The sequence below is a fragment of the Rhamphochromis longiceps genome, linkage group LG12, assembly GCF_057381845.1.
Source record: "Rhamphochromis longiceps isolate RC_006_pf linkage group LG12, R_longiceps_female_GT1.1, whole genome shotgun sequence".
NCBI lineage: Eukaryota > Metazoa > Chordata > Actinopteri > Cichliformes > Cichlidae > Rhamphochromis > Rhamphochromis longiceps.
The window spans coordinates 19,576,072-19,600,939 of NC_140568.1; the positions used below are offsets into that span (position 1 = coordinate 19,576,072).

At 41.8% G+C, this 24,868-nt stretch overlaps 2 protein-coding genes across 6 annotated transcripts in view; both read left to right on the forward strand.

The window, feature by feature from the left end:
- Positions 1-481: 481 nt before the first annotated feature.
- LOC146657188 (neuronal calcium sensor 1) lies at positions 482-18,506 on the forward strand. 5 transcript variants are annotated; one of them, XM_085425095.1, is made up of 11 exons: positions 482-707; positions 795-917; positions 1,368-1,495; positions 2,517-2,659; positions 8,038-8,062; positions 13,348-13,486; positions 15,272-15,350; positions 15,536-15,624; positions 15,713-15,790; positions 17,999-18,106; positions 18,220-18,506. In XM_085425095.1, the coding sequence occupies exons 4-10, from the start codon at positions 2,596-2,598 to the stop codon at positions 18,095-18,097; spliced, it is 573 nt and encodes a 190-aa protein (XP_085281221.1). In that variant the 5' UTR covers positions 482-707; positions 795-917; positions 1,368-1,495; positions 2,517-2,595; the 3' UTR covers positions 18,098-18,106; positions 18,220-18,506. The 5 variants fall into 5 exon arrangements, with proteins under 5 accessions (XP_085281221.1, XP_085281219.1, XP_085281218.1 ...); XM_085425092.1 differs by having other exon boundaries at positions 483-707; positions 1,368-1,488; XM_085425093.1 differs by lacking the exon at positions 795-917 and having other exon boundaries at positions 482-761.
- Positions 18,507-21,174: 2,668 nt separating this feature from the next.
- hmcn2 (hemicentin 2) overlaps positions 21,175-24,868 on the forward strand; it is a 46,341-nt gene continuing 42,647 nt past the window's right edge. Inside the window, exons 1-4 of the mRNA XM_085425098.1 lie at positions 21,175-21,698; positions 23,262-23,332; positions 23,715-23,873; positions 24,410-24,532. Coding sequence (XP_085281224.1) covers positions 21,440-21,698; positions 23,262-23,332; positions 23,715-23,873; positions 24,410-24,532 — 612 coding nt within the window. The 5' untranslated portion in view covers positions 21,175-21,439. The remainder of the gene's footprint in view (positions 21,699-23,261; positions 23,333-23,714; positions 23,874-24,409; positions 24,533-24,868) is intronic.

Genomic DNA, 24,868 nt, shown 5'->3' on the forward strand with positions numbered 1-24,868 from the left:
AAATAAATAGAAAAAAATAAACCTTTCTTTACTTCACACTTAAAAAGTGATCTTTGTACAAACCAGTGTTATTAACGGTAGTTATTTAGGCCAAACGCTGTAAATCAGATATCATGTAAATTTGGAATTTTACCTCAAACGCAGGACTGCCTTCAATGGCATTGTGGGACTTGTAGTGTTGCTCAACCTTGACTGACCCCGACGAAGGACTAAAAGTTAGATTATTCTGAATCCAGTGAAGTGATTAAACATTAAAAAGGGTAAGTGTCTAATTTGAGTGTTATAAAGACAAACCTCACCACCACTTTCAACCATTTTTTTCTTTCTTTTTTTGTGTGTAAAACTGGGCAGGCAGACTGACCTGTAAACAACGTTACATATAATGTGAATGTGAGTCGAAAAGTTAACCTCTCGCTATATGCCCGGTGACACGTGTAAAGGCTCTTAAAGCACACAAAGAGTCAGTGTGTGTCCAGTGGTACCGCGACGTCAGTGTCTCTGGCACTGAGCTGAGTTGGTCGGGGCCATGCAGCAGAGGCAGCAACGTCACTCCCTGACGGCGGCATCAGAGCAGCACGGACGGCCATCCGCGCAGCAGCGAGTCGCTCACTCCGGAACTCGGCGAAGGAAGACGGCGTCGGACAGCGGCTTTCTGCTGTGGGGCAAATTTTTTCTTTTCACCGCGACTTTCCGCTTTTGTGGCTGAGGTAACCAGAAGCCGCTTTATATGGGAACGTTTTTTTTCTTTATTCGTTTAAAAGGTGTGTTTTCTGTTTTTTTTCCTTGTCAACTAGCTACACGGAACAGCATGGGTACCAAACGTTTCGAGTACAATGACTAGCTTCCCGCACTGTAGCCATAAACTGAGGGTTGCTATGGTACTGCCAGGCAACATCCCACCTGCTGCTGCCGCGACTGTATGTATTTCTCGCTGCTGTCAATCAAAACACGTTGAAATTAATAAAAACAAAGCGCTTTTCGAGGGTTTTAACCAGGCTATACGTTTGTTGAGAATGTATGTATTTTAGTTGTGCTGTTTTGTCTTAGCCAGCTGTTTGAATCAGTCATTTCACAACGTGACTTCATTTTCTGCTCATTTAGGCTGTGCTGATTTAACGCAGAATACTTTAATAGCAGCCTCTACAGTTAAATTGACAGCACTCTTCTAGCTGCATATTGTGTGATGCCTGCTGGCTACACTCAGCAGCTTAGGCAGTCACTACAAAGGTCGTCTTGTTTTGAGTGTTTTTCCAGTTAAGTGCCCATGTGTCTGTGGCTCTAGGTGACAGTCCAGTCCATTTCTCATGAAATACAGCAAATGCCTGTCATTCCCTTTGTAACTGCTGTCTGTTTGTTTATTTTCATAGTGTCTGTGCAATATCCAGGACCAGAAGGCTTGAGCAAACGCAAAATGGTGATTACCAGCGTGGCATCCCTCGCAAAGACATCACTGGCCGTCGACGCAGAGTACAGATGTTTGCAGTGAAGGTGCATAGTGCGTACAGTAGTCTTCTAATTCTGTGGCTCAGACAGCTGCTGTGGTTAACCGTCAGTGCATGCCAACGCCCGGCCCACGGTACAAAGAAATTCCATTATCCCCATCTCTGTGACAGAGAGGAAGAAACCACCATGCCATGTTGTCATGAGGCCAGAAAAGGAGGGAGAATTATGAGTCAGAATGGAGGAGAAAAAAAAAAGAAAACTGTCACTCTTCAAATACACATCTAAACTTGGTAGACAGCTCACATGCTTATTTTAAGAGCAGCACCGGATCTCTTTTGTGCTGTTCAGTTGGCATCAGAGCTGTAGAACCATGAACAGACTTGGCGTCTTTCTGGTATCTTCTTTTTTTCCCCCCTAGAAATTATTACTGAAGCTTTTTAAAACTGTTTCTTTACACTGTGGTGTCTGTGTAAATTCCAAGGATTAGAGCTAACGTTTTAGAGCGAGCGCAAAGTGCAGCGGGGGGCATCCAAGTCGAGCTCTGTTCATTGTATTTTAGTTTACACACCTCCTTATCTCAGCTGTCAAGAGGGAGGACTCTTTTTCTACAGTAACTTACCCTGAGCAATAGAGATAGTGGTGGGAAAGGAGGGGTGGGAGGAGTGAGAAGAACAGAGAATGACTGTGAGGGAGCGAGCGTGCTTAACCCAGCCACTGAGTGACTCTTGTATCCAAGGACGAAGGTAGCAACGCGTCCAAATGCCACTCTTCGCCCACGGGCTGCTGTAAAGAAATGAGGCGGACACATAGGCGCTCCGCAGCGCTCGTATAGACTCAATAGCCTGCTGGGTCCTCTTCACGTGGTTCCCTGGGGTTTGACTCGTCTGTGTGGAGTGCTGATGGCTGAGCAGATCATGACCGCAGCTAGAGTGATATATACAGAACGATTAGCCTGAATGGGAGTGTTTTATTTCCTTTTCTGTCAAAGCAAACTCAAATAAAAGTGTCTTTCTCCTATCTCACCCGTGTCTTCGCACCTAAACTAGCCCCACTTCTCTTGCGTGTTTTGGCAGAGGAGCAGACTGGCGAGGACGTAGTAACAGGTGATACGTGCCAGCGTGGATTTGGGGGCGTCGAAGAGAGCTGAAGATCATGGGTAAATCCAACAGCAAGCTCAAGCCAGAGGTGGTAGAGGAGTTGACAAGGAAAACCTACTGTGAGTAACTGAAAGTGTGTTTGTTTTTTGCTTGTTCTTACAAAGAAAAACTTTGCAGAAACTTTTTCTGTGAGCTTGTCATAGCCTGTTGGCCTGAGGTTAAAGAACATACAGCTTGCAATAGGAATACATAATACAGAGTTTATTGCTGCGGTTTGCTAATCTCATTTTCCACCCACTGTGCACCACACAGGCTTAAGAGTAAATAACGCTGCCTGCTGGGATGCTTTGGGATGCTATACATTTTTCACCACTGACAGAGCAGATGTCAGTTGCGAATGATCTCCTCATTTGTTTCAAATTTCAGATTCTTGAATGTATCGCAGACTGCAATCAGCTAAGGCTGAGTAAAAAGTTGCAAGCGGGGGTCTTTAAGTTACGCTGAGGACATAGTAGAGTTTGTGGCAGCTGTAATGATAGCTTTTCTTTACCGATGAGAATGTGGTTTTATGTGCTGTGCTTGTAAACATGCTGTATGTTCTACTTCTAATGTGACAGACATTGATAAATTTAAACGTAGAAAGGGTAAATCAATTGTGCTTGTGCCGCCACACTTATAAATTGCATTCCTGCGTCAAGATCGATGGATGGGGTGGACTCACAGAAAGGGGACTGACCCTCCGATAAAGAACTGTAGCGAAGGTGCGACTTTGTAATTATATCTTCGATTGTTGTTCCCGTTGATGCATTAGGGTGCAAATTGACTGTATTTCTACCATCTTACCAGCCGTTGCTTATCAACGTCTGCTCAGCTATCACTTTGGATCACATTTCTAATTACCACCAGCAATGTCTGCTTGGTATCCACTATATTAACCACTTGTGTGTTATTTTTGGAGCACAGCATTGCTATTATTATTATTATTTGAGCACCGTGGTGTGCAGGTGTGGGTGGGAGTTGACATCCCCTGGCTGCTTAATGACAGTGTTATTTGTGTGGTTGGTCTCTCCACAGCAGAACCAAGGAAGGCTGTTGTAGCAGGAAATTGCTGTGGAGGAAGATTAGACTTCATGCTGGGCTGGACTGCTTGCTGCTGTCCCTTTCTCTCTCTCGCTCTCTCCCCCTGTCTGACTGGTTTTCTCATTCTCTCTTAACCTTTCACCCTGTCTCTTTTGCTTTTCCCCCTAACCGCCCTCTTTGAGCAGGGAATGGAATAGTATAATTAGGATCTTATCTGGTTAGCATCGCTGAGAGGGGCTCTGAGCTTTTCTCTCCCAGCGTGATCGTTCTCTTGTTGCTACTGTTGTTGCTTGACTTGAGACTATCGTTTCTGCTTTCCTTCATCCTGTTACCTCTTTCTCTTGCGCTCCCATGAGAAGCGTAGTCTGCCATTTTAGTCAATGCTTTCCTTTGGTCCTTGACAGATTGGGGACTCAGTAAATTTCCCTGTGCCCCTCTGTTTGTTTGTGTTTGTGTGTGTCTGGTAAAAGATGCAGGATGTTTTGCACAGAAAATAATGTGTGTTAAAAGGTAAACAGCAAGGCCAGAATTGAGGCCCATTTATTTACGAGGAATAAATGCTGACATCTGGATTTATTGTATTTTAGAAAATTTCTTATGAGCATATTTTTGGAATTTTTTTTTTTTTGTTATCGTCAGTAAAACACCTTCAGAGACAACAGTAGGCTGTGCAACAGCTCTCACTAATGAGTGATTTTTCTGGTCTTTAGTGGAAAACAGTAGGGAATAGTTACAAACTCGCTCCTCCCCATAAATGCTTCCCTGAATGACTGTTCTGGCATTACATGGAAGGACCAGCAATCCTATTAAAATGTCTGCAGGATGTAGCATAGGCCCATGTATCAGCATGAAGATTTTTTCTTTTTCTTTTTTTGAAGTGAAAAGAGACAATGACACTCATAGCGATGGAGGCACAAGCTGAATGTGTTCTAGCTAGACCCTGCAGGGCCAACGACTGAGTGGGCCCCGCACCCTCCTGCAACTGGCTGATTGCATTATTGCCCATTGCCGCTGACTGAGTTATGTAACACGGTTTTTTATTAAATCGCAGCCATGGTAAATTGCCTCAATTTCTGACTGCAGCAATGGCTTTTGAGGCCAATTTAATGCTAGCTTGGCTTGGCTAAAAGTAGTGAGATTGACCCTGTCATTTACTGACCAGAAAATGGTCACAGGATGAGTTTCTCGGTTTAAATGCTGAGCAGAACAAATTGAGATGGAGATATATGCAGAGCTCCTTATCCGTAGTCCCTGTATTGTTTTGCTCTTGATCTGAGGTAGTCGCATTATCACAAACATTTGGTAAATATCATGTTTTGTGTTTCAGGTGTTTATTTTCTTTTTTCCCAAATTTGTTGTGAAGGTTGTTTTTTTTTTTTTTTGTTTGTTTTTTTTAATTTGTCTGTCTCCTACAATGCGAGACTGCTGGATAATGTAATTTTATATTTTTATTTTTATTTTTTTTACAGGAGAATGTAGCCTTGCTTACTCAACACTTTTTACCCTCTCTGTGTTTTACCTGGCTAGTAACCATGACTATGAGCTGCTCAAGGTTCAACATTACAGTAGATGAAATTAGTGATTAAGTTACTGTCGTTTTGTTGTCTTTAAAAGCCTTTTACTTTCCCCCGGGCCAAACAGAAGTGGTGGTAGACAGCATCTATTGTCAGCTTGCTGCAGCAGCAGCAACATGAGTTCAGAGAGCCTCTCAAAAGACCACCTGGTTAAACTAATGCTATTGATTTCCAGCCCTTTTTTTTCATTAGTAATCCCAGGAGCCAAGAGGCTGAAAATTACTTTGGTTACTTGAGAGAAAGTAAAGAGACAAGGGAAAGGCATGTGGGAATGGTTGATTACATACTGGCAGATAGTAGTGCTTGTGTGGGCATGATAACACATCCTGCCACATAAACAGTTCTTTTTCTTAAATCAGTGGCTGACCTTCATTCCCTCTGCTTTCCTCGTCTTTTTGTGGCTCTCTAGGGTTTACTCCCACTTGTCTACTGCTATACAGGATATACTAGAATTAATGAATTCTATTTTCAGCAAAACAAAAGCTGTATTCCAATTAGGGCTGGGCCATATTATACCGTTCACGGTAATACCGGTATAATGTTAGGCAACGATAGGAAAATGAAATATCGCGATAGAATATGAGTAAACCGCGCATGCGCAGTGCCTTTGTTTTCATACGCACATGGCCGATTGTTGAGTGAAACAGATGAACCAGAATTGGTTTGTAAAAATGGTGCAACTTCAGTGATGTGGAACTGGTTTGGTGTTTGTCCGTCAGATACACGACAAAGCACATTTTTTTTTGCAGAACATGCAAGCGGCCGTCGTTATTGTCGTATTTGTCAGACTAAGATGCTCTTAAATCTGGGAGTAATCTGGGTCCTAAACTCCGTATGTTTCAGGTCAAACAACACTGCAGCATCACTGAGAGTTTAAAACTCTCTAAATTCTTTCATCTTTAATAAAACGATCAGCATTGCTGCTTTACCAGGTGTAACTATGAAGTTTAACTTCCAGGCATCCATGAAAACAAAATTTATTACATTTAACTGAGTTAGAAGTTAGCAGGAAGCTAGCGGAAGTTAGCTCGCTAGTTTCGCTAGTTACCTAAGCATGATATCCGGTTGTTCAGTCTGACGTCACTAGCCGTGTCTGGGTCTAAACTCCGCTGCAGGTCCATATATCAAACGATCACTATGGCATTACTGAGAGTTGAAAAACTGTCTAAAGTCTTTCATCTTTAATAAAATGATCAGCGTTCTGCTCTACCAGGTGTAACAATTGAGTTTAACATCCAGGCATCCATGAAAACGGAATTTATGACATTTAACGGAGTTAGAAGTTAGCAGGGTGTTAGCTCGCTAGCTTCTATCTAAATACAATATAGCATGTCCTGACTGGGGGTTTTGGAAACAAATTAAAACGTACAGCTCTGCTATCACTTCCAGCATAAATGAAGACAGAAAACTAAACAGCAGTGACGTTTGTAGGGTTACTGAAGTTGGGCTAGCTGGTATATAATGATTTGCTACGTGACCGCTAGCGACACAGCTATGTTAGCATAATATAAACAAGCTAACTTTTTTTCCACTCGATAAAAGTTAACGTGAGTTTTCTCGGTGGTCAGGAACAAATGTAATCGCATGGCAGGATGCTGTAAAAGGACCAAACTTCAGCCAGGAGAACAACTGAGATAATCCATCCATAATACGAGGTTAGTCATTCATATACTGCTGCATGGGCTGGGCTGTAGTTACATCCTAAGGTTTTAAAAACTGAGCTTAAATAAATGATTAGCGGTAATAAAAGCCGAGGGAGGTCAACAGGGATCACTGACTGTTTTAGGAGCTTTTTGAGATCAAATATCAGAAAATACATGTTAACAACACAAAAGCCATATTAAACGCAGACTACTTTAGACCCGGAAGTAGGATTCGTCGCGTCATCACTGAACAACCGCATGTTCTGACTGAGAGATTTCTGAAAAAATTCAAACGTACAGCTCTGCTTTCACTTCCAACATAAATGAAGACAGGAAACTAAACAGCAGTGACGTTTGTAGGCTTACTGAAGTTGGGCTAGCTGGTATATAATGATGTGCTACGTGACTGCTAGCGACACAGCTACGTTAGCATAACATAAACAGTGAAGCTGGAGGACAAACACTAACACTTTTCCACAACTGAGATAATCCATCCACAATACAAGGTTAGTCATTAATATACTGCAACAACATGGGAATAGAGCAGCTGCCAGAGAATTCAACATTAATGAATCAATGGTACAGAAGTGGAGGAAGCAAGAAGAATGAGTTTAATAAAGTTTGATTTATCTGACTGTTTTGTTTCACTTAATGTGCGTTATAATCCCGTGCACCTTATGGTCCGAAAAATACGTACTGCACACTACAGTTTAATGTTGCAAAGCACCTCTTTTTAACTTCAGTGGATATTATACATGGTTATGCTCAGGATATGTCAGCCCATTTCTACTGGAAATGCCTTTTGGTTAAACTTTCAGCAAGGAATTTGCATTTGCACTGTTACATTTTTATAAAGCTTTAATGTACATAAAAACCAGCTTCTTGTTTAAGTGAAAATAAATGGAAGGTTGTCTTTTTGCGCTAGTAATGTTGTGGAGTTGTATTTTGTCTCACATCAATTATATCGTCAGTTAAATCGTTATCGCAAATTTTCAAATATATCGTGATAAATATTTTTGGCCATATCGCCCTGCTCTAATTCCAATAATTGCATGTTGAAACTTAATGTTTCTTTTGTTGTTGTTGCATAAAACATGTTTGAAAGCCTAGTACCAATATGGTTGGCTACCAGGCTCCTCTATTGTGTCTGATATGCTAAGTTTTGCATCTAGCTAATGTCACTCTTTATTTCTCTTACAGTTACAGAGAAGGAGGTGCAGCAGTGGTAAGTGTGTGCATGCATTTTTAATGAGATTTTTTTTTTCCTTTGTTCATGTGGGGCTAGTCAAATATTAGCATTTAGCAGCGTCTTCAGTGACAAAGCTCGCTGGAGTTAGACGCTCCTTTCAGGTTTACTCCTTTGCATTAATCTGACAGCATCTGAATGTGCTGGTTTCATGTTTTTTTTATATAAAAGATACTGTGTCATTTTTAACACACCACAAATCCAAACTGCATGCTGTATTAACAGATTGGCAGGCACAAAAGTTTGACTCAAAGTGTCTCTTCATGAATTGCTTGGCTCACTGATAGCATGGTTGTCTTTGGAGAATGCCTTTAATTGCAATAATGTGAGAAATAATAGCATCTTGCTGGCTGTGTTTCTAATTTACAAAAGGTATTTACCTATGATGCACTCCTGATTTAGACCATCCGGTGGAGATCGCGCTCTCTATCTCTCTCAGCCTTTGTGTGAGGGGCAGTGACGTGCAGCATACATAAACGGAAAAATACACACTCGAGAAAGATATTTACAAATGCGGTCACACTCAATTAGAATCGATGTTGAGAGCTGTCGTCGTCACGATTAAAACAATTCTTTGGCACGTAAAGTGAAAGGTGTGCATCACGATCAGGTAAACACAGTGACCTTGACAGATTGACGAGGTCAGCATCGTTACATGTCCCAGGTCTCAAAAGGGTCAGGAAGTTTTACATTGACCCAGCTGGAAAAAACCCTTTTCGATGTATCCCTTCTCAGGATTCGTTTTCTTGAGTCAGCAAACAGTGTTGCTGGATTTGGTTTGATAGTCGATTTGGAGCCATCTCCTTCACACTTCCCTGAAGACAGATGAGTTCTGAAAATAGAATGACTTTGAAGCCTAACTGAGACAGAATGACTTTGAAGGCTGATAATACTGATACAAACATTTCCATGATGCATTCCTCCACAACCTTTTTGCTCTGTTTGCAAAAGGGATGTCTGATAACAGAGGAATGGCAGGGGTGCAAGCTGTTTCACTTTCAGGCAGTCATGACTACTTGGCCACAAAACCTACACAAGGTTGCTCATTAGTAATCCTTCCTGTCAGATTCTGTTCCTATTAGTCACTGTGACCTGAGCCAAGATGGGCTCATAGAGGTCTAGCCTTTGTCTGATCCCCGTCTATGTTAACAGCGTTAAAACATGCACGTCAATGTGTCAAAACGAAGCAAATTCATAAAACAAAGACAGTTTAAGCCAGGATATTGCATAAAAGTGGGCCCGGAGCAATCTGTTTTTATTGTTAAGGTGTGAATTTATGGATCTTTTTGTGAAGGGACAATTTGACAGCCTCTGGCAGATGGATAAGAAACAATGCTTTCTTCATTAGCGGAGATGATTCAAGCGTGAGCACAGTCATCTCTTTTGTTTGCCGGGTGGTGCTATTGGGCTATTATTTCTTTGAAAATCCAAATCAAAGTAGACCATAAATCAGAAAAAAGAGCTCTGTAATGAAGTGATGACTCTTCAATGTTCACATTTTAGTTCTCCTCCTTTTGACGTTTGCATTTCATGACCTAATTCCACATGCGTGAAAAGAGCTTTGCCTTTAGAACTAGTTGCTCTTCATGTTTCCTGTTGGGGAGTTTTTTTGCAGGGGGAAAGGGAGCCACGGCACATAGCAGTAGTACAGCAGCATTAGATATCACTGGACATTGGCAGGTCCAGAGCCTTCGAGCTGGCCTGTCTCTAGGGCTGCCTGAGTGCACTGGGGCGGAAACCCTCCCCTCCCCAAACCTCCACCCCGCCGGCTGTGCAGCCAGCTAGCTCGCCATCGCTCTCGCTGTCTTTCACAGGAAAGTTTGCACGAGCCCTCACTTGAAGATCAGTAGCAATCAACACGGCTGAGTGTGAGGGATGAGAGGGAATTTTACCAGGGGGAATGCCAGATGGCGTGTAATTAGAGCACAAGCACAGACACAGAAGAATTAGCAGGGTTAGATAAATGCCTGTGTTGTGCATTAAATTTATTCTCCTTTCTAATTCTCCTCTAAGGGAACATCATTAGTATGCCCGCGGCCTACCTGAAATCAATAACTAAATGCCATAGCTCAGTGATGTTCCCTGCCAGCTAGGCAGGAGCAAAAGAAACATCCTGCACAGTACCAAGCCACCGTGGTAGATGCCAAAGAACACAACCAGTGCCAGAAAATAAATATCTTATCTTCATCCCAGCACCCGAGAGTAGTCTGATCCACAATGTCACATCCCCACAAGTACAGCACGTAGTTGCACTATTACACCGCTTCAAGTACAGGCTGAACGTGTGTGTGTCTTAGCACTAATGTCACCAAGTAGGATCTCTTGTACATGACGTGTTCTTGGCAAATGAAAGTGATTCGTATTATGAGCAGCTGACACTGCAAACATGTTTACACGTTGGTGCAGTGCTTACTGTATCCACTATATCTACAGTTTGAGTGTACAGTGCATATGTAAATTAGCTGTTGTATAGTTGATGTGTTTCCCAAAGTTTGGGATGCTGTGCAAAATGTCAGTAAAGGTGCACTTCACTGTTTAAACCCTGCTTTTTGTGGAAATTGTGCAAAGACAGCGTATCAAGTTGTTTTATGATTTTATTTTTTTTTTAATTTTTTAATTAAATTTTTTTTTAAAAATTTGATGCTAGCAAAATGTTTAACAAAAAAGGGGCAGGCTTAGTAGTCTGACTTATTCTTGCCGTTGTTCTTTTAATGTTACAGTTAAGTGGCTGTCTGGTTGATGCACAATTGATTTCACTTGAAATAAATAGTTAATTATTTAAATATTCAGCTATTAAAACTGAAACACTGTGGAGCTGTAATAATAATAATCATAAGATGAAATGCACTACTGCGTCATTAGAGCTCTTTTATTTTATCATGTGTAAGAAATTATTTTATAATTGTTGGCCTGTTGCTATTAACTGCTTAAATGTCACTGGATTAGTTTTGCATACAAGTATATTTACAGGTCTAAGGAAATGCTACTATAGACACTGTAGTCAGGCGTTCTCACATTTTGAAACCTTGAAAATGTTGTAGATGTGCTAAATTACTGGAAGATGTTTTCTAAGATGGTAATTCCTTATGAGTTGCAAAAAGGGGGGGAATCCTTATTTACGCAGCTCTGAGGTACTCAAGTGATTTTAGCATTGCATTAAAAAAAGATTGAGTTCCTCTGAAAGAGCAAAAAATTAAAAAACTGTTCAAAATTAAAGCAGCCGAGTCCGCCCTATCCTTTTATCCATTTCCCATAATGCAACAGAAAATCACCTTCCATTAGACTGCACTTGCATCTTAAATGCTTTCTCCTCTTAAATGCCATACCTCCTGCTTGCAACACAGGCTTTTTGTTAAATTTTAAGGCTCGAGCTAAAGTCGAGAAAACCCAAACTACATCAACAGTCACTCAGTTTTTTTTTTTTTTTTTTCTATAAAGTTCCTTTTAAACCACAGAAGATTTGCTTTCACAGCCCGAGAAATGCTCCTGATGGGTGAACTGAGCCTTTGTGTGTAAAATTGATGGGTTGCCCTTCTAAAAGCCTTCTTTTTGCCATGCATAATGGCTCAAAACGCAAAGCAACAAAGTGTCTGGACAACATCATTTTTGCTGATCTTCATCTCAGTGAATTCATTTATCCTCTGGACAGAGAAGGATATAAAACAGCATTTTTGCCACGATTCTCAACACATTTCCAAACTGTGATTTTTGCCATGCAGTGTCTTGTTACTTATTAGAAAACAGATGCCAGTGCATCTTTAAGCGCATGCATCAATATGGGAGTGCTAATTTATTTTTGCTTGTCTGCAATGAGCTAAAATTTGCTGATATTTGACCCTCCTGATCTGACATTATTTAAAAAAAGAGCAAACTAGATGTGATATTGACAGAATAAGAATATTTATTTTAGATGTGATTCGATGAATTCATATTCCTCTCACTGTGGGTGTACCTATGATACAGTCTTCAGTGCCTGAAAGCAGTAAACGGAGAATTTGAATGCACTGTACTAACGGTTTTTGTACTAATTGTACTAGTTTTTGTACTTGTAATGTTCTGTGCTTGAACATGAGCACTGTATGTACAGTATGATAGAGCACATTTCATTGTCTTCAGTCTTTTCTTTGATATTCCCCCGTCAAGCATTAAAAATGACAAAAGAATTCAGGTGAAATAGGTCGGCTGTGGATTACGATATGCATTGTGCGTTCGGTTCTTTGAATACCAATCAGGTTATAGCCTGCATAGTTAAGCTAGGCTTTCTTTTTTTTTTCCCTGCATGTATCTCCAGATAATTCATATATGAGAATTTTGTGGTTCTGCTCTCTTCTCGCTTTTCTTCTCGCTGAACTTTTTCCCAGCTGCTCCTCAAAGCTCCTTGCCTATTTCTTTGACTGTAAGGAGCTGGCTTCATTATCTCCCGGGCAGATTAAAAGTAAAAGAGTTTAAGAGGAGTGAAGAGTCAGAGTGTGAGTAGAAAAGATCGCCCCTGGCCTTCATTCTTCATCAGAACGCGCTTTCTCTGGCCTTAATTATAGCCCAGTCTTATTACGAACAGCCAGAGCTTAAGCAGAGACGAACACGCAGTGCTCCCTTGTGTGAACTTGTGTCATTTTTGCTGTTGATTAAGAGGAAAAGCTTTTTGCAATGCTTTTTATAACTAGAGTGTTATTATTTCCCTGTCATGTCCTCCTCCTCCTACTATTCATCTAAGATTTATTTTTGTAAAGACTAAATCTCGCTTACTTGCTTCCTAACCTGTTCCTGTGTGGTTAGACTCTGTGGATGCAGACTTCCCTTATGAAGACATAGAAGAACACTGCCTACCTTTGAGTGATTGCGCTTGAAATTGCTTATGAAATGCTTCTATATTTAGGCTAATAGAGATGTTAAGTCACTCTCCAGATATGGTATTTCCAGAGGGCAAGAGGAAGCTCTCAGACTTATCTACCAGCCACGCATATTATCAAAAGAGGAGCAGAGAGTAATTTGATTAGAGTTAACCACCCTGGGCTTGCTATTGGATTAAGGCGATCGTCTTATCTGTGAATGAGACAAATAGCTTTGCACTTTACCTTTTTGATCTAGCGCACTCTTTCAGACTGAATCAGTAATGCCTATGGTAAGAGTGAGGAGGTGACTTCAGTCTACTGCTGCTGTCCGTTCTAGTCTTGATTATGAATTCTCGTTTCGTATGGTTGCATTGCATAAGGCTGTATTACTTTTTAAAATAATCTCACAGTGCGCTCTGTTTTTCTTTTTAGGTACAAAGGTTTCATCAAAGATTGCCCGAGTGGGCAGTTGGATGCTGTGGGTTTTCAGAAGATATACAAGCAGTTTTTCCCTTTTGGAGATCCCACAAAGTTTGCCTCCTTTGTCTTCAATGTTTTTGATGAAAATAAGGTTTGTAAACAAATTCATATGTTTTATTAGCCTTTTAGGGTGTGTAGGGAAATATTAAAATACCCTTGCTAGTTCACAGTAATATGATCATTTGGGGCTGGCATTGCCGTTAGATAAAAGGAGTCTGAGGAGAGGGCTAATCTGGAGGTTTTTGTTCAGATCATGTCAGTTTGTGAGAACAGCATCTCTTTCTTTGTGAACATCTAGGGACTACTGAGCAGAATAAAAGAGAAGCGTTGTAATCTTTTTCATTTTAATTATTATTCCAGTGCCATTATTGTTGTATTTTTCCCCCTCAGAGCTGTAGTCTCTCACATCTGTATACACACAGTTTTTGAATGAGAGCTGTTTGTTTTGGGCATTGTCATAAAAATTATAGGCAAAAATGTAATTAACTATTTCCCCATTGGGACGTGTACATTACCTACAACTGAAGAATCTAGCAGTGCCAGTGCAGATATTCTTTCTGTGATGCACACTGAGTGCTCACATTATGTATTTCTGGCAACATTAGCACAAAAAGAACCTGGATATATTTTACACTTAAAGATATTATATTACACTAGGTACCCCTTCTTTTTGCTCAAAAACGAGCAACGAGCTGCAGTGGAGTCTTCGTGTCTACAATAACCTATAATTGTAACCCAGAGAATGTGCTGTTCTCTTTATGGGGTGAGGGTTGGAGGATGTACTGGCAAAGCCAACAAGATAGATGCATTTTTCTGAAGAAATCCACCTCACTGTAGCTGTACGTGATCATTGTGATTGTGTTTGGGGACACAAACTGAAGAAGAGCAGTTCGCAGAAAGCTGCTGAGCCCCCCGGAGGTGTATTGACTTGAGTTAAGAGGCTTTGTGTCAGGAAGATCACACAATCCCCTTCATCTGATGTTTATCTGTGACCTTCATTAGCATTACGCACCCCGTAGTTAGAGAATGCATTGATCGTAGCAGTTTTTGGGACTTGTGCGATCTGCAACACATGACTTTAGCATTTTCTGTCTAGTCAGCTGTCTGGTAGAGATAGCATTAGCTGACCCTGAGGGGCACAAAAACACCAGGCTTTTTTCCCCTGCTTTAAAGAATACTGTGGCTAAACTTGCAGTGGGCAGCTGACTTAGCAGAATGTAGGAAGACGACAGACTCCGTCAGCTGCTTGAAACAGGAAGTCATAACATGATGGATTGGTTTGAATTAATGGCGTCTGAGAAACTTTGAGTTGTGTTTTTATGATTTAGAATCAAGTCAGTAGACCACTCTTTGATGCACAAAGTGTGGATTTAAAAGTGTAATTCGTCTTTTTTTTGTGGGGTTTTTTGTTTTGTTTTGTTTTTTTAGCTCAGCGAGTCACATTTTAACAACACTTAGAGAAAACTAAATTTCAGAGTGGAACGGTTCCTGCCCCGTTGGACAGAATGATCACTCGCGTCCATTCGTGATGTGAAATGACTGGAAAATGCGAGGCGTCTTTGCTCCCCGTATGTTGTGGTCGTATGTTTGCCTGCTGTAATTTTTAGACTTTGAGCCAGTAGCATTCTTCTTACTAATGACCAGAGGTGACATATTTCTACCTCAGGAGAGAGCCAGGTGCGAGGCAAAAAATAGCATCTGACTTGGAGCAAACGTCTGGCCCCATTTTCAGAAGAATCCAGCAAGGACATCATGAAAAGAACAGGACAGAGTTTGTGAAAGTACAGCCACTGCAAGTGTGAAGTGAGAGCCTCGTCTTGTCTCTGGGCCATTTCTCTTCACTCTCTTTCTCTCCCCTCTCTCGGTCGCTCTGCAGGATGGACGCATCGAGTTCTCCGAGTTCATCCAGGCCTTGTCAGTGACTTCCCGGGGGACTCTAGATGAAAAGCTGCGATGTAAGAAGATGGAATCTCCTCTCTTGTTGTTAATATTTAAATGACAGGAGTACAGACTTCTAGAGAGAAAAACGGCAAATAAAACCTTGACTTAATTTTTAAACCTGTGACAAAGTGTGACGATATTTATCCTCCTTTTTCACCCACATGAAGCCCACATATTTTAACTTCTTGTCTTTGTACAGGGGCTTTTAAATTATATGATCTCGACAATGATGGCTACATAACCCGAGACGAGATGCTGAACATTGTAGATGCCATATATCAGATGGTGGTAAGTTTTCCCAAACATTAGAGATCTAATCCTGACTCGTTTTAATGCAAACACCATATGAAGCATTATGATGTTGCTGATGTCGTAGGGGAACACTGTGGAGTTGCCTGAGGAAGAAAACACACCAGAGAAGCGTGTGGACCGCATTTTTGCAATGATGGATAAGGTCAGTGTTTGAGTACTAGAGATGTAATTAGTAGGGGTGCAACGATATTCGTATCGATATTGAACCGTTCGATACAGTGCTTTCGGTTCGGTACGCATATGTATCGAACAATACAACATTTGTAATTTATTTTATCAACTTTCCTTCTGACGATGCTGTCTGTGTTGAGCGCTCAGTGAATCTGCGTTCGACTACTCCGCCTAGGCTGCACTGTCGAGCGCAGATCCACTGAGCGCTCAACACAGACAGCATAGTCAGGAGGAAGAGCGCAGGGCAAGCTAGCAAGACAGAAGTTGCAACATGGACCTCCCCCACCCTCATTCAGATCTGGCGTTTGGAATTATTTTGGTTTTCATGTGACGTATGACCCTGAAGGTAAGCGAGTCATGGACTAAAGTAAAACAGTATGTTGGATGTGCCATGCAATGCTCAATTACATGGGTGGGAACTAGTGTGTTAGCGCAGTTAGCTCGTTAACGTGTTGGCCGTCTAGCCCCATGCACGGGGCGATCGGCGGTAGCTCGTTAACGGAGATTTGCCGTGTTGTGGCGTTAAGGTCATTTCAACGAGATTAACCTGAAAGCACTAGTGGGAACACAACGAATATGACTGCACATTTACGCCGACATCATCCTAGTGCAAAGACAAAAACAACAAGCATGCTACTAACTTTAGCCGAGTCATTTAGACAGCTGTTAGCACATGATTCTCCTTATGCTGCTGAGAATATAGCCCAGAAGAAGCGGATAGTATAGCTTTTATTTTGGAAAGAGACATTTCTCTGTAATAAACTCTCTTTTCCAAAGATGAGTGATTCCTCAATCAGATACAGGGCTTGCAATATCGCTAGCCCGACGTCCTGGGGCTAGCGATTTTTTTCAGACGGGCCCGTCGGGCTATTGTAGGAAGGAAAAATATATGTCAATGCTTTTGCATTCTTTCAGAAATGTAGCTGGGTAATTATGTCATTGGCATCGGTGAGCCACTGTCAATATGTGACATATTGAAATCGCGTTTGAATTTGCGCTTGTTTTTTTGCTTTCACTTTGCAATGACAGCACTGATCTGTGAGTGATGATAATTTGTGCACCAATTCCTCTGACATCGTCTTATTAATCGTTAGCTTACTATGCAAACATGACAAGTGAAATCTCCCGCAGCAAGCTTAAACATGTGAGAGGTTGATCGCGCAGAGAATCGCTGAGCTTATGTGAGTCCGTGTGTAAAAGTAGCAGTATATATATTTTAGTTCTGCTGAGCCAAATAAGACAGGTCGGGGTGAAGAAGTGACAGCCAAAGAAAAGCTTACCACAAAACGGAGAAGTTATGACAAATGAGACTATAAGGCAAAAAGAAAGTGCAGCTTTATGGTTTCATGGACAAAATAATTTCTGTGGCTGCAATATGACGAGCTAAATAACCAGGGCTGCACATAAGTGGTCCGCAGGTGCGCATTTGCTGTCAAAATAAAAAACGCGCACAAGGGTTAGGGTTAAATTTAAAAACTGTACTTTGAGTTAAAATATATATTTATAATTTTAATAAATGACAAATTAAAAAGGCATGAACATTTTTTGTATCGAAAAAATATCGAACCGTGACACCAAAGTATCGAACCGAACCGAACCGTGAATTTTGTGTATCGTTGCACCCCTAGTAAATAGTGATAGAGCAATATCTGATATTCATTGAGACTGACATTGATATAGTCATGAGTTTAACTTTATTAGGGCTTTCGTCTACCTTTGTTGCCACCCTCGGGGCTTTGATATGGACGCTGTTAAGTTTAGAGCTGTTAGCTGTATTCATCACAGTGTCACTAACACCGCCTGCAGTCTATAAACATCATATATATATATTCTCCTCCACCTCTAGCGCTCAGTGCTGGTGCCCGCTCTGTCAGCTCCAAGAATCTACTCGGCTTTAGTGAAAGATGAGATGCTGCCTGCATGGGCGTGTTTGTCAGCTCACTACTGCCAAGATCAGCCCATAGGAGTAACTGTGCAGCACAGCAGCACTTAGTGATTTGTATTAGCTGAGAGTGGTGACTGTCCAAGTGCACTGAACCAAACATCAGTCCCAATAGCGTAGAATAGGGGCAACATGACATGGCCTGAGATGCTTTTTTGCCCCCTGCTGGAAGGTGTGTGTAAAAGCATCACAGGGCTTCAGCTCGATATATTTTTCTGTTTTTGTGTCGTGTTGCAGAATGCAGACGGGAAGCTGACTCTGCAGGAGTTTCAGGAAGGATCAAAGGCAGATCCCTCAATTGTTCAGGCATTGTCACTCTATGATGGACTTGTGTAGGAATGTAAGGTGAGTGGGGTATTAATCAGCTGCTACCTGCATACCTACCCGCATGGGTGATTTTTCAGTTCCCGGTCATGCTTCAGCCTCACAGTAATGCTGTGTAATTTCTATTTCTTCAGAGCAAAGAATACAGAAAGGAACTTCAGTCTGCGGGTTGAAACCAAAGTGAAGAAGCCACTTTCTGCTCTTGAGTTTGTTCTTATGAATTATTCATCTGGCTCATTTGTTTACTGGCAATCAAATATTCTTGCAGCGCTGAACGAAGAGCGAGACGGGACCTCCTCTCACTGGCTAATGTAATGCACTGGCTGCTGCCAATTGTTGCTGACATCCTGCTCAGCGTTTTGTCAACTGTGAAGTGAGCTTGTGAAGACTTTTTTTTTTTTTTTTTTTTTTTTTTTTTGTAGTAACACAGCAGCTCTGTTAGTGATTACCCAGCATGCTCTGAACACAACCAGGTATCATAACTCAACTGCTCCACTCACATCCCTCTTACACCTCAGATGGATCCCACTCAGCTTCCCCCCACTGTCCGTTACACACCAGTGCAGCACCATCACACTAATAATGGGAGGAAGCCACATTTTAACTCGATCACCCAGAAGCAGATTGCAAACTTTTCTACTCCCAAGTATCTGCCCATCTGCGTTTCCAATAGCGGACTGTGAACAAATATATCGTCTGATGTGATAGCGAATCCAAACCTGTCTGCAAAACCCTCCGTTGTTTGTGCGTGCTTCTGCAGCTACGCAGCATCGCATCACACCCTTGAGTAACTCTGGACTTTGGAGTATTGTGTAGTGCGAGGTACTGAATTCCTGTGGAGATGTTCGTGTGCATCTTGTTCACATGCTGTAAAGCGGCAGATGCAAAGTGAACTGCTCACTCAGAGGAACTGTGCTGCTGCTTCATCACCACACAGAGAGACTCTAAACCACAGGAGAATCTGTCGGGGGGGAAGAAAGTGTTACTTTTGTGATAATGTGAACACTAACTTAAAGACACAAACCAGTATAGTGTGTATTATATAATGTAAATATAATGGTAATTTATTTTCTGCTTTTTTTTTTTTTTTTTTTTTTTTTTTTTTTTTTTTTTGCTGCATTTATGGGAATTTCCTCATAAATATGGAATGAAGTTTTATTTTTAAATCAAAGGTTGTTGAAATGTATTGCACTGTATTTTTCATTATTGTTGCCCGATTCTCATTTTTGTCACGCCCCGAGGTTTCCTTTTCTCGAGAGAGCAGGGTTTTTGTTTTGTTTTTTCATGTGAGGAGGAATTTTGAAGTAGCACAGAGTTTTCTATGGATTATTTTGCTGTGTTTGCAGCCCGTGCATCCCATCGTGGTTCAGTCTCCCTGCTGTTGTTCGCTCTGCTGCCCCCGCCTCTCGAATGGCCCGGCCAAGCAGCCCAGCCCGGTTCTCACAGCAGCCGAATTGAAGCTCAGTATTTCTTTGGAGAGCACCCTCAGCAACACAAAGCCGTGGTCACTGAGAGCCACAAACGGACATCATTTCTGACTGTGAAGCTTTTGTGAGCTCTGTGGTTTCAGTTGTCTGCTTGGTATTTGTTCTGTGTGAGACCTGCACATGTATTGATGCCTTTTTTTTTTCTCCATTGGATTGTTTCATTTTGAGCATTAAGATGTTTTTCAGCTTCACTGATCTTTATACCTTATGCAAATTTACTAAATTCTAAATGTCATTTTCCTGTTGATTGACAGTATAAGAGCACAGAATAAAATGCATTTAAGTGGCTATCTTTTCTATTACTGTATCCTTAGTTTGTAATGGATAGAAAACTTTCATTTAAAAAAAAAACAAAAAAAACAAATATATATATTATTATTATTATTTATTTTTTTTAACAGCTTTTAATAACTTTAAGGGGCTGCTTTGTAGAATGACTGTTGCTCATGTGTTTATTTGCAATATTTTAAACTTTACGAATCTTAATCAACTCTCAAGAAGTAACTCAAGTTTGCACAGACCCTGATGTTTTGTGATTCAAATGTAATTTATTATGAGTCCAGTTTTGCACTGCTGTACCACTGTTAAGGGAAGGTGTCATGTCAAGCTTTAGTGCCTGTAATGCTTTATAACACAGAATCTAACATGCCAGCTTGCTCTGTGGTATAAGCCTGCACTGTGTAGTTATGTGATGAACAATGAAGTGCATAAAACTCTGACGTCTTGGCATTGATGGGTTTAATGGGTGGGGCTCGTGTCTTTTAAAGTTGCTGGGCTCTCCGGGCCTGCTCAGACCTGCTTTCTTTCTTCTCCTGTCTCTTATCTCCCCCCCCCCCCCCCTTTTCATGAAGGACAGATGCAGGTGTATTCAAGAGGAGGAAGGGTCTGGGGCCTTGACCTGAAACTGTTTCTTTACGGGGGTTTTTTTTATTCAGCATAAGTTTCAAATGTAGCATGTGTAACTTAAGTACAGTAAAACACGAGTGTGTTTTCATGTGAATAATCAGTTTCTTAAAAGAAATGTTCTGCTTTTATGCAGCTTACTTTGGAATTAGCTGACATATTTGCGTTTGTAAGATCTGGGGGTGGGTGGTGGCTTCCTCTGTGAGGTCTGATCACATTAAAAACGATATATCATAGCTGGGCACCAAGTCCACGAGGATAACATTTTTAATGATCAATAACATTTCATCCACATCAGCAGAAAAGAAAAGAAGCACAGTGACATTGCTCTTCATTCATATGTCAAGGAGATATTTGTCAGCGTGGGCTATGTATAAAATTAGGTTGGTGTCAGCTGAATATAAACTATGGCTATTTATAAAAACCAGGCTGTTACTGAGACAATGTTCTCGACACGTCCAAAATACAGACGCCAGGCCCCGCTGGTAACAGGGGAAAGCTGTTAAAAAGTGCGTCTCCAGGGGCCCACCGCCATTGTAGAGAAAAATAAACTGACGGGAAATGTTGAATAGGGTTAAAGAAGCCTGGAAGTCACAGTGGGGTCGAGTTACACACACACACACTTTCACACAAACACACGAAGGAAAGGAGAAAAAAACAGGTTGGGTCCCGGGAACTTTTTAATACCCATCTCCGCCCCCGTTTGGAGCGTCAGAGCACCAGCTCTCCTGGGGCCAGTCCACATGCTCCTCCAAACTTTACGCACGGATGTACTCCCGTGGAAGTATTCAGCACTGGATTTTGAAGTGTTTCAGCTGAGCCGCGTTGTTCTAAATCTACTAGAAGCAGTGCCAGAGTCATTTGGGCGGCTTCGAAATCAAAACTTTTTAAAACTTTGTGATCCTTTTTTTTTTAAATATATGACTCGCCTTATTCCAAAAGACAGATGCAGTAAATTTGGAAAATGGCCGGTGCCTTATTAAAGTGCTTAGTCTTGGCGCTCTCAGTATGCGTGCACAGACTTTTGGCAGACCCCCGCGTTGAGACGGGTGATGAATCCGATGACAGCGCCTCGACCCTGGCCTTTGTGTTCGATGTTACCGGCTCCATGTACGACGATCTGAAACAGGTGATAGAGGGCGCCTCACGGATCCTGGAGAAGACGCTCAGCCGGAGGACCAGACCCATTAAAAACTTTGTCCTGGTCCCCTTCCACGACCCAGGTACTTTTTCTACCTTTAACACAAGTTTGTTCTTTAACTAAAGAGCCACAACTTAAGAAACTTTTTTTTCGTGAAAGTGGATGTATGGAATGCGTATGTTTGTTAATTCATGAATATGATTATAATTTATTGGAGCATTGACTTCAAAGGAAAAGACTTTCTTGAATTACTACAAAGAGAGCGTGGTATTTTTATAGTTTCCGCGCCTTGCACTGATTTACTATTTATATCTGCCATTTACACACTTATACTTGCAACGCATCTCAGAACGTGTAGCAGAGTGTGCTGCTGCATAGCGGCTTCAGTGGAAGCCCACTTGTAGAGAGAAGTGAAACTGATGCAAGACGTCAAGCAGGGGAGGATATGCGAGCTCACAGTGGGTCTTGGGGACAGGTAAGGCTCTTCATCCCAGCCCAGCATCTTCCTTTCTATACGGGAAAGCTACAGCTTGAAAATAAGAGTGCTCCAATGGGGGGAGGGTGTTTGTGCGCTGATGGGAAGCATATGCTGTCTGCTTGTGTGTGTAATTACCCCAATCGCCACCCCACACTCACCCCACCCTACTCCTGCCTCTCCTCCCTCTTCTGCCTCGCAGCCCCCCCACTGGCCACCCGGGGGGGGGGGGAGTTGTGGGGGTTGCCTACCCTAACGCCACACATTTTGTCTGTGTTTAATGCGCCTATGCCCTTGGGGACCTTGTAAACTTCCAAGATCCCAGAGAAGCCCTCTGTGGCTGACGAAGAGGCGTGACAGCGCCGTCGGTGTTTCCTCTCAGGCACTCTTGAGAGGTCGACAAGCACTTGAAAGCAGCTGGAGAAAACACCGAGAATGAATTAGAAATGTCATGGCCCTGACACATGTCTGCAAACTCTGTATCATTAGTCTCACAAAGATACTTCAAAATTATATTTGACAGTTGGAATAAAGAGCAATGACACACCAAAATCATGAGGTATACAAGACTGGATGAGGGTCTTTTTCTGTAATAACTGTGATGAAGTGCTCGTGTTTATGGAGGGCAGCAACACAATGCATTCCCTCTGCACTGGTTAATGTTTACTGTTCTGTAGTTTGGCCCCAGAAGACATCCAAATAAGTGTCAGGCCCTGACAGGCTTTTATCCATCATCCTTGGGTCTGGAAAATGATTATTCCGTCATCGTGCAAACTGTCGCCAGATTTTTAGTGATTTGTGTAAAACAAAATGTTACGCTGTAATTTTGTCAGCACGGCCTCTCTTGTGCCCTGTGATGTGTGATTGATATTCATGTGGTGCACAACGGCTGTGGGGCATCATTCTGGCCTTGATAAAATGTGCTTTGGCTTAATAGGGTTTTTGATGCTGTGTGCTTTTCCTCTGCTCATAAGGGCAAAGCTGCTAAGAGGAAACAAACAAACGCTCTCCCTTCTAAAAATTCCAGACCATAGGCGTTTTGTGGTTGCAATGATTATCCTGTTCTGTATAGGCATACACTCTTCAGAAATCAGAACAGAACCGGCTGACTGGGTTTGATTTTCTTCACAGAAAGGTTTTTTTTCCTGATGTATATTTTTAATCTGACAGATATCGGCCCCGTGTCCATCACCACCGACCCAAAGAAGTTCCAGCAGGATCTGCAAGAGCTGTTTGTCCAGGTTCAGACACAGATTACATAAATTAATAATTTTGTACGAATGAAACCTTTAGATTATGGTGAACAGTATGTGGATTGCCAGCCCCTAAAACTGTAATCATGATAAGCAGCACATCTGTTGAATGTTAAGAACCCCAGATTGTACTGAATTGAACAGTACTCATATAAGGCACATCGTTTATGGGACCGGTTCTTTCTTCTTTCAAAAGTAAATTAGTGCTGCTTTTATGGGTAGTGATTTAAATGTATTTAAGAAACATTTGATGTGTCTCTCCACAAAATGGATGTGTTCAACAACACGATATCTGAATGAACATTTAAAAAATATAAATATATGATTTTTTTTTCTGGAGTTTTTAAGCAAATGTGATTCTATCACACAGGGTGGAGGCGACTGCCCTGAAATGAGTATCGGAGCCATAAAGAAAGCACTGGAGGTTTCCCTGCCTGGATCCTTTATCTATGTGTTTACTGATGCCAGGGCCAAAGACTACCGCCTGAAGAGAGATGTTCTGCAACTGGTGCAACTCCGTCAATCACAGGTACAAGGCAGGGAATTTAAACAGGCCTCTTATACATCAGGACAAAACTGATACATACTTAATCAGTCCAATGTGTGCTCTTTATTCAATGTCAAACATCCGATAGATGCAGGCTTCTCTTTGATCAAATCTATGGTATGTAAACTGATTAAAAGAAAATAAAAACATGCCCACAAGCATCTCATTTGTATTCACTGGTGCTGAATACTCCCATAATGATCAAGATGCCATTTAACTGATGTTATCTGGAACACAGTTGAACCTACAAACACGAGCCCCATCCCACACTGTCTTTAGAGCCTCTGCATTTATTGCACGCTGTCACAAAAGGGATACAACAGCAATGCTGTAAAAAAGAAAAACCATCTGCATTCCAAAGAAGTTCCCGGGATCAGCTGAGTGCAGGAAAGTTGCTCGTCTCAGCCCCTACATGATGCATGACAATGAGCATTTGGAGCAAAGTGAAAGCGACTCAGCAGAAAGCAAACACTCAACAAATGTAATCCTCTTAACTCCTCTGTCCTCTTCATTCCCAGGTAGTATTTGTGTTGACCGGGGACTGTGGAGACCGCTCTCAGCCTGGTTACAGGGCGTACGAGGAGATCGCCGCCACCTCCTCTGGGCAAATCTTTCACTTGGATAAGCAGCAGGTCAACGAGGTGAGAGCAACGCAGAGTAACCGTGCGCTCTGACGACTGGCCACCGAACCCCCATTAAGCCCTCACACATAATGAATTAGCCCCTAAATTGGAACTCTCTAGTGTATTTGAATATGAAAGGGGTGATATTTTCTAATAACAGAGGAGAGCAGGAGCAGAACAACATCAACTCCCATTTGACCCACCGATAATAGATGATAATGAGGAATTCATTTAGCCTAATCAAATGATTCCAGTGCTGATATTAAACTTCCTGGTCATACGATACGGGCCGGTGGTTCCTTTATATCGGAAGCAGCATGTAACAGGAGCTGAGTCTCAGAAGCCAAAGACAGC

Bases quoted from the DNA above. Each gene is read 5' to 3' on its own strand.
- LOC146657188 (XM_085425093.1), top strand. From the start codon at position 2,596: ATGGGTAAATCCAACAGCAAGCTCAAGCCAGAGGTGGTAGAGGAGTTG. The intron at 15,351-15,535 runs GTAAGAAGATGG...GTCTTTGTACAG, and splicing joins TCTAGATGAAAAGCTGCGAT to GGGCTTTTAAATTATATGAT. The intron at 15,791-17,998 runs GTCAGTGTTTGA...GTCGTGTTGCAG, and splicing joins TTTTTGCAATGATGGATAAG to AATGCAGACGGGAAGCTGAC.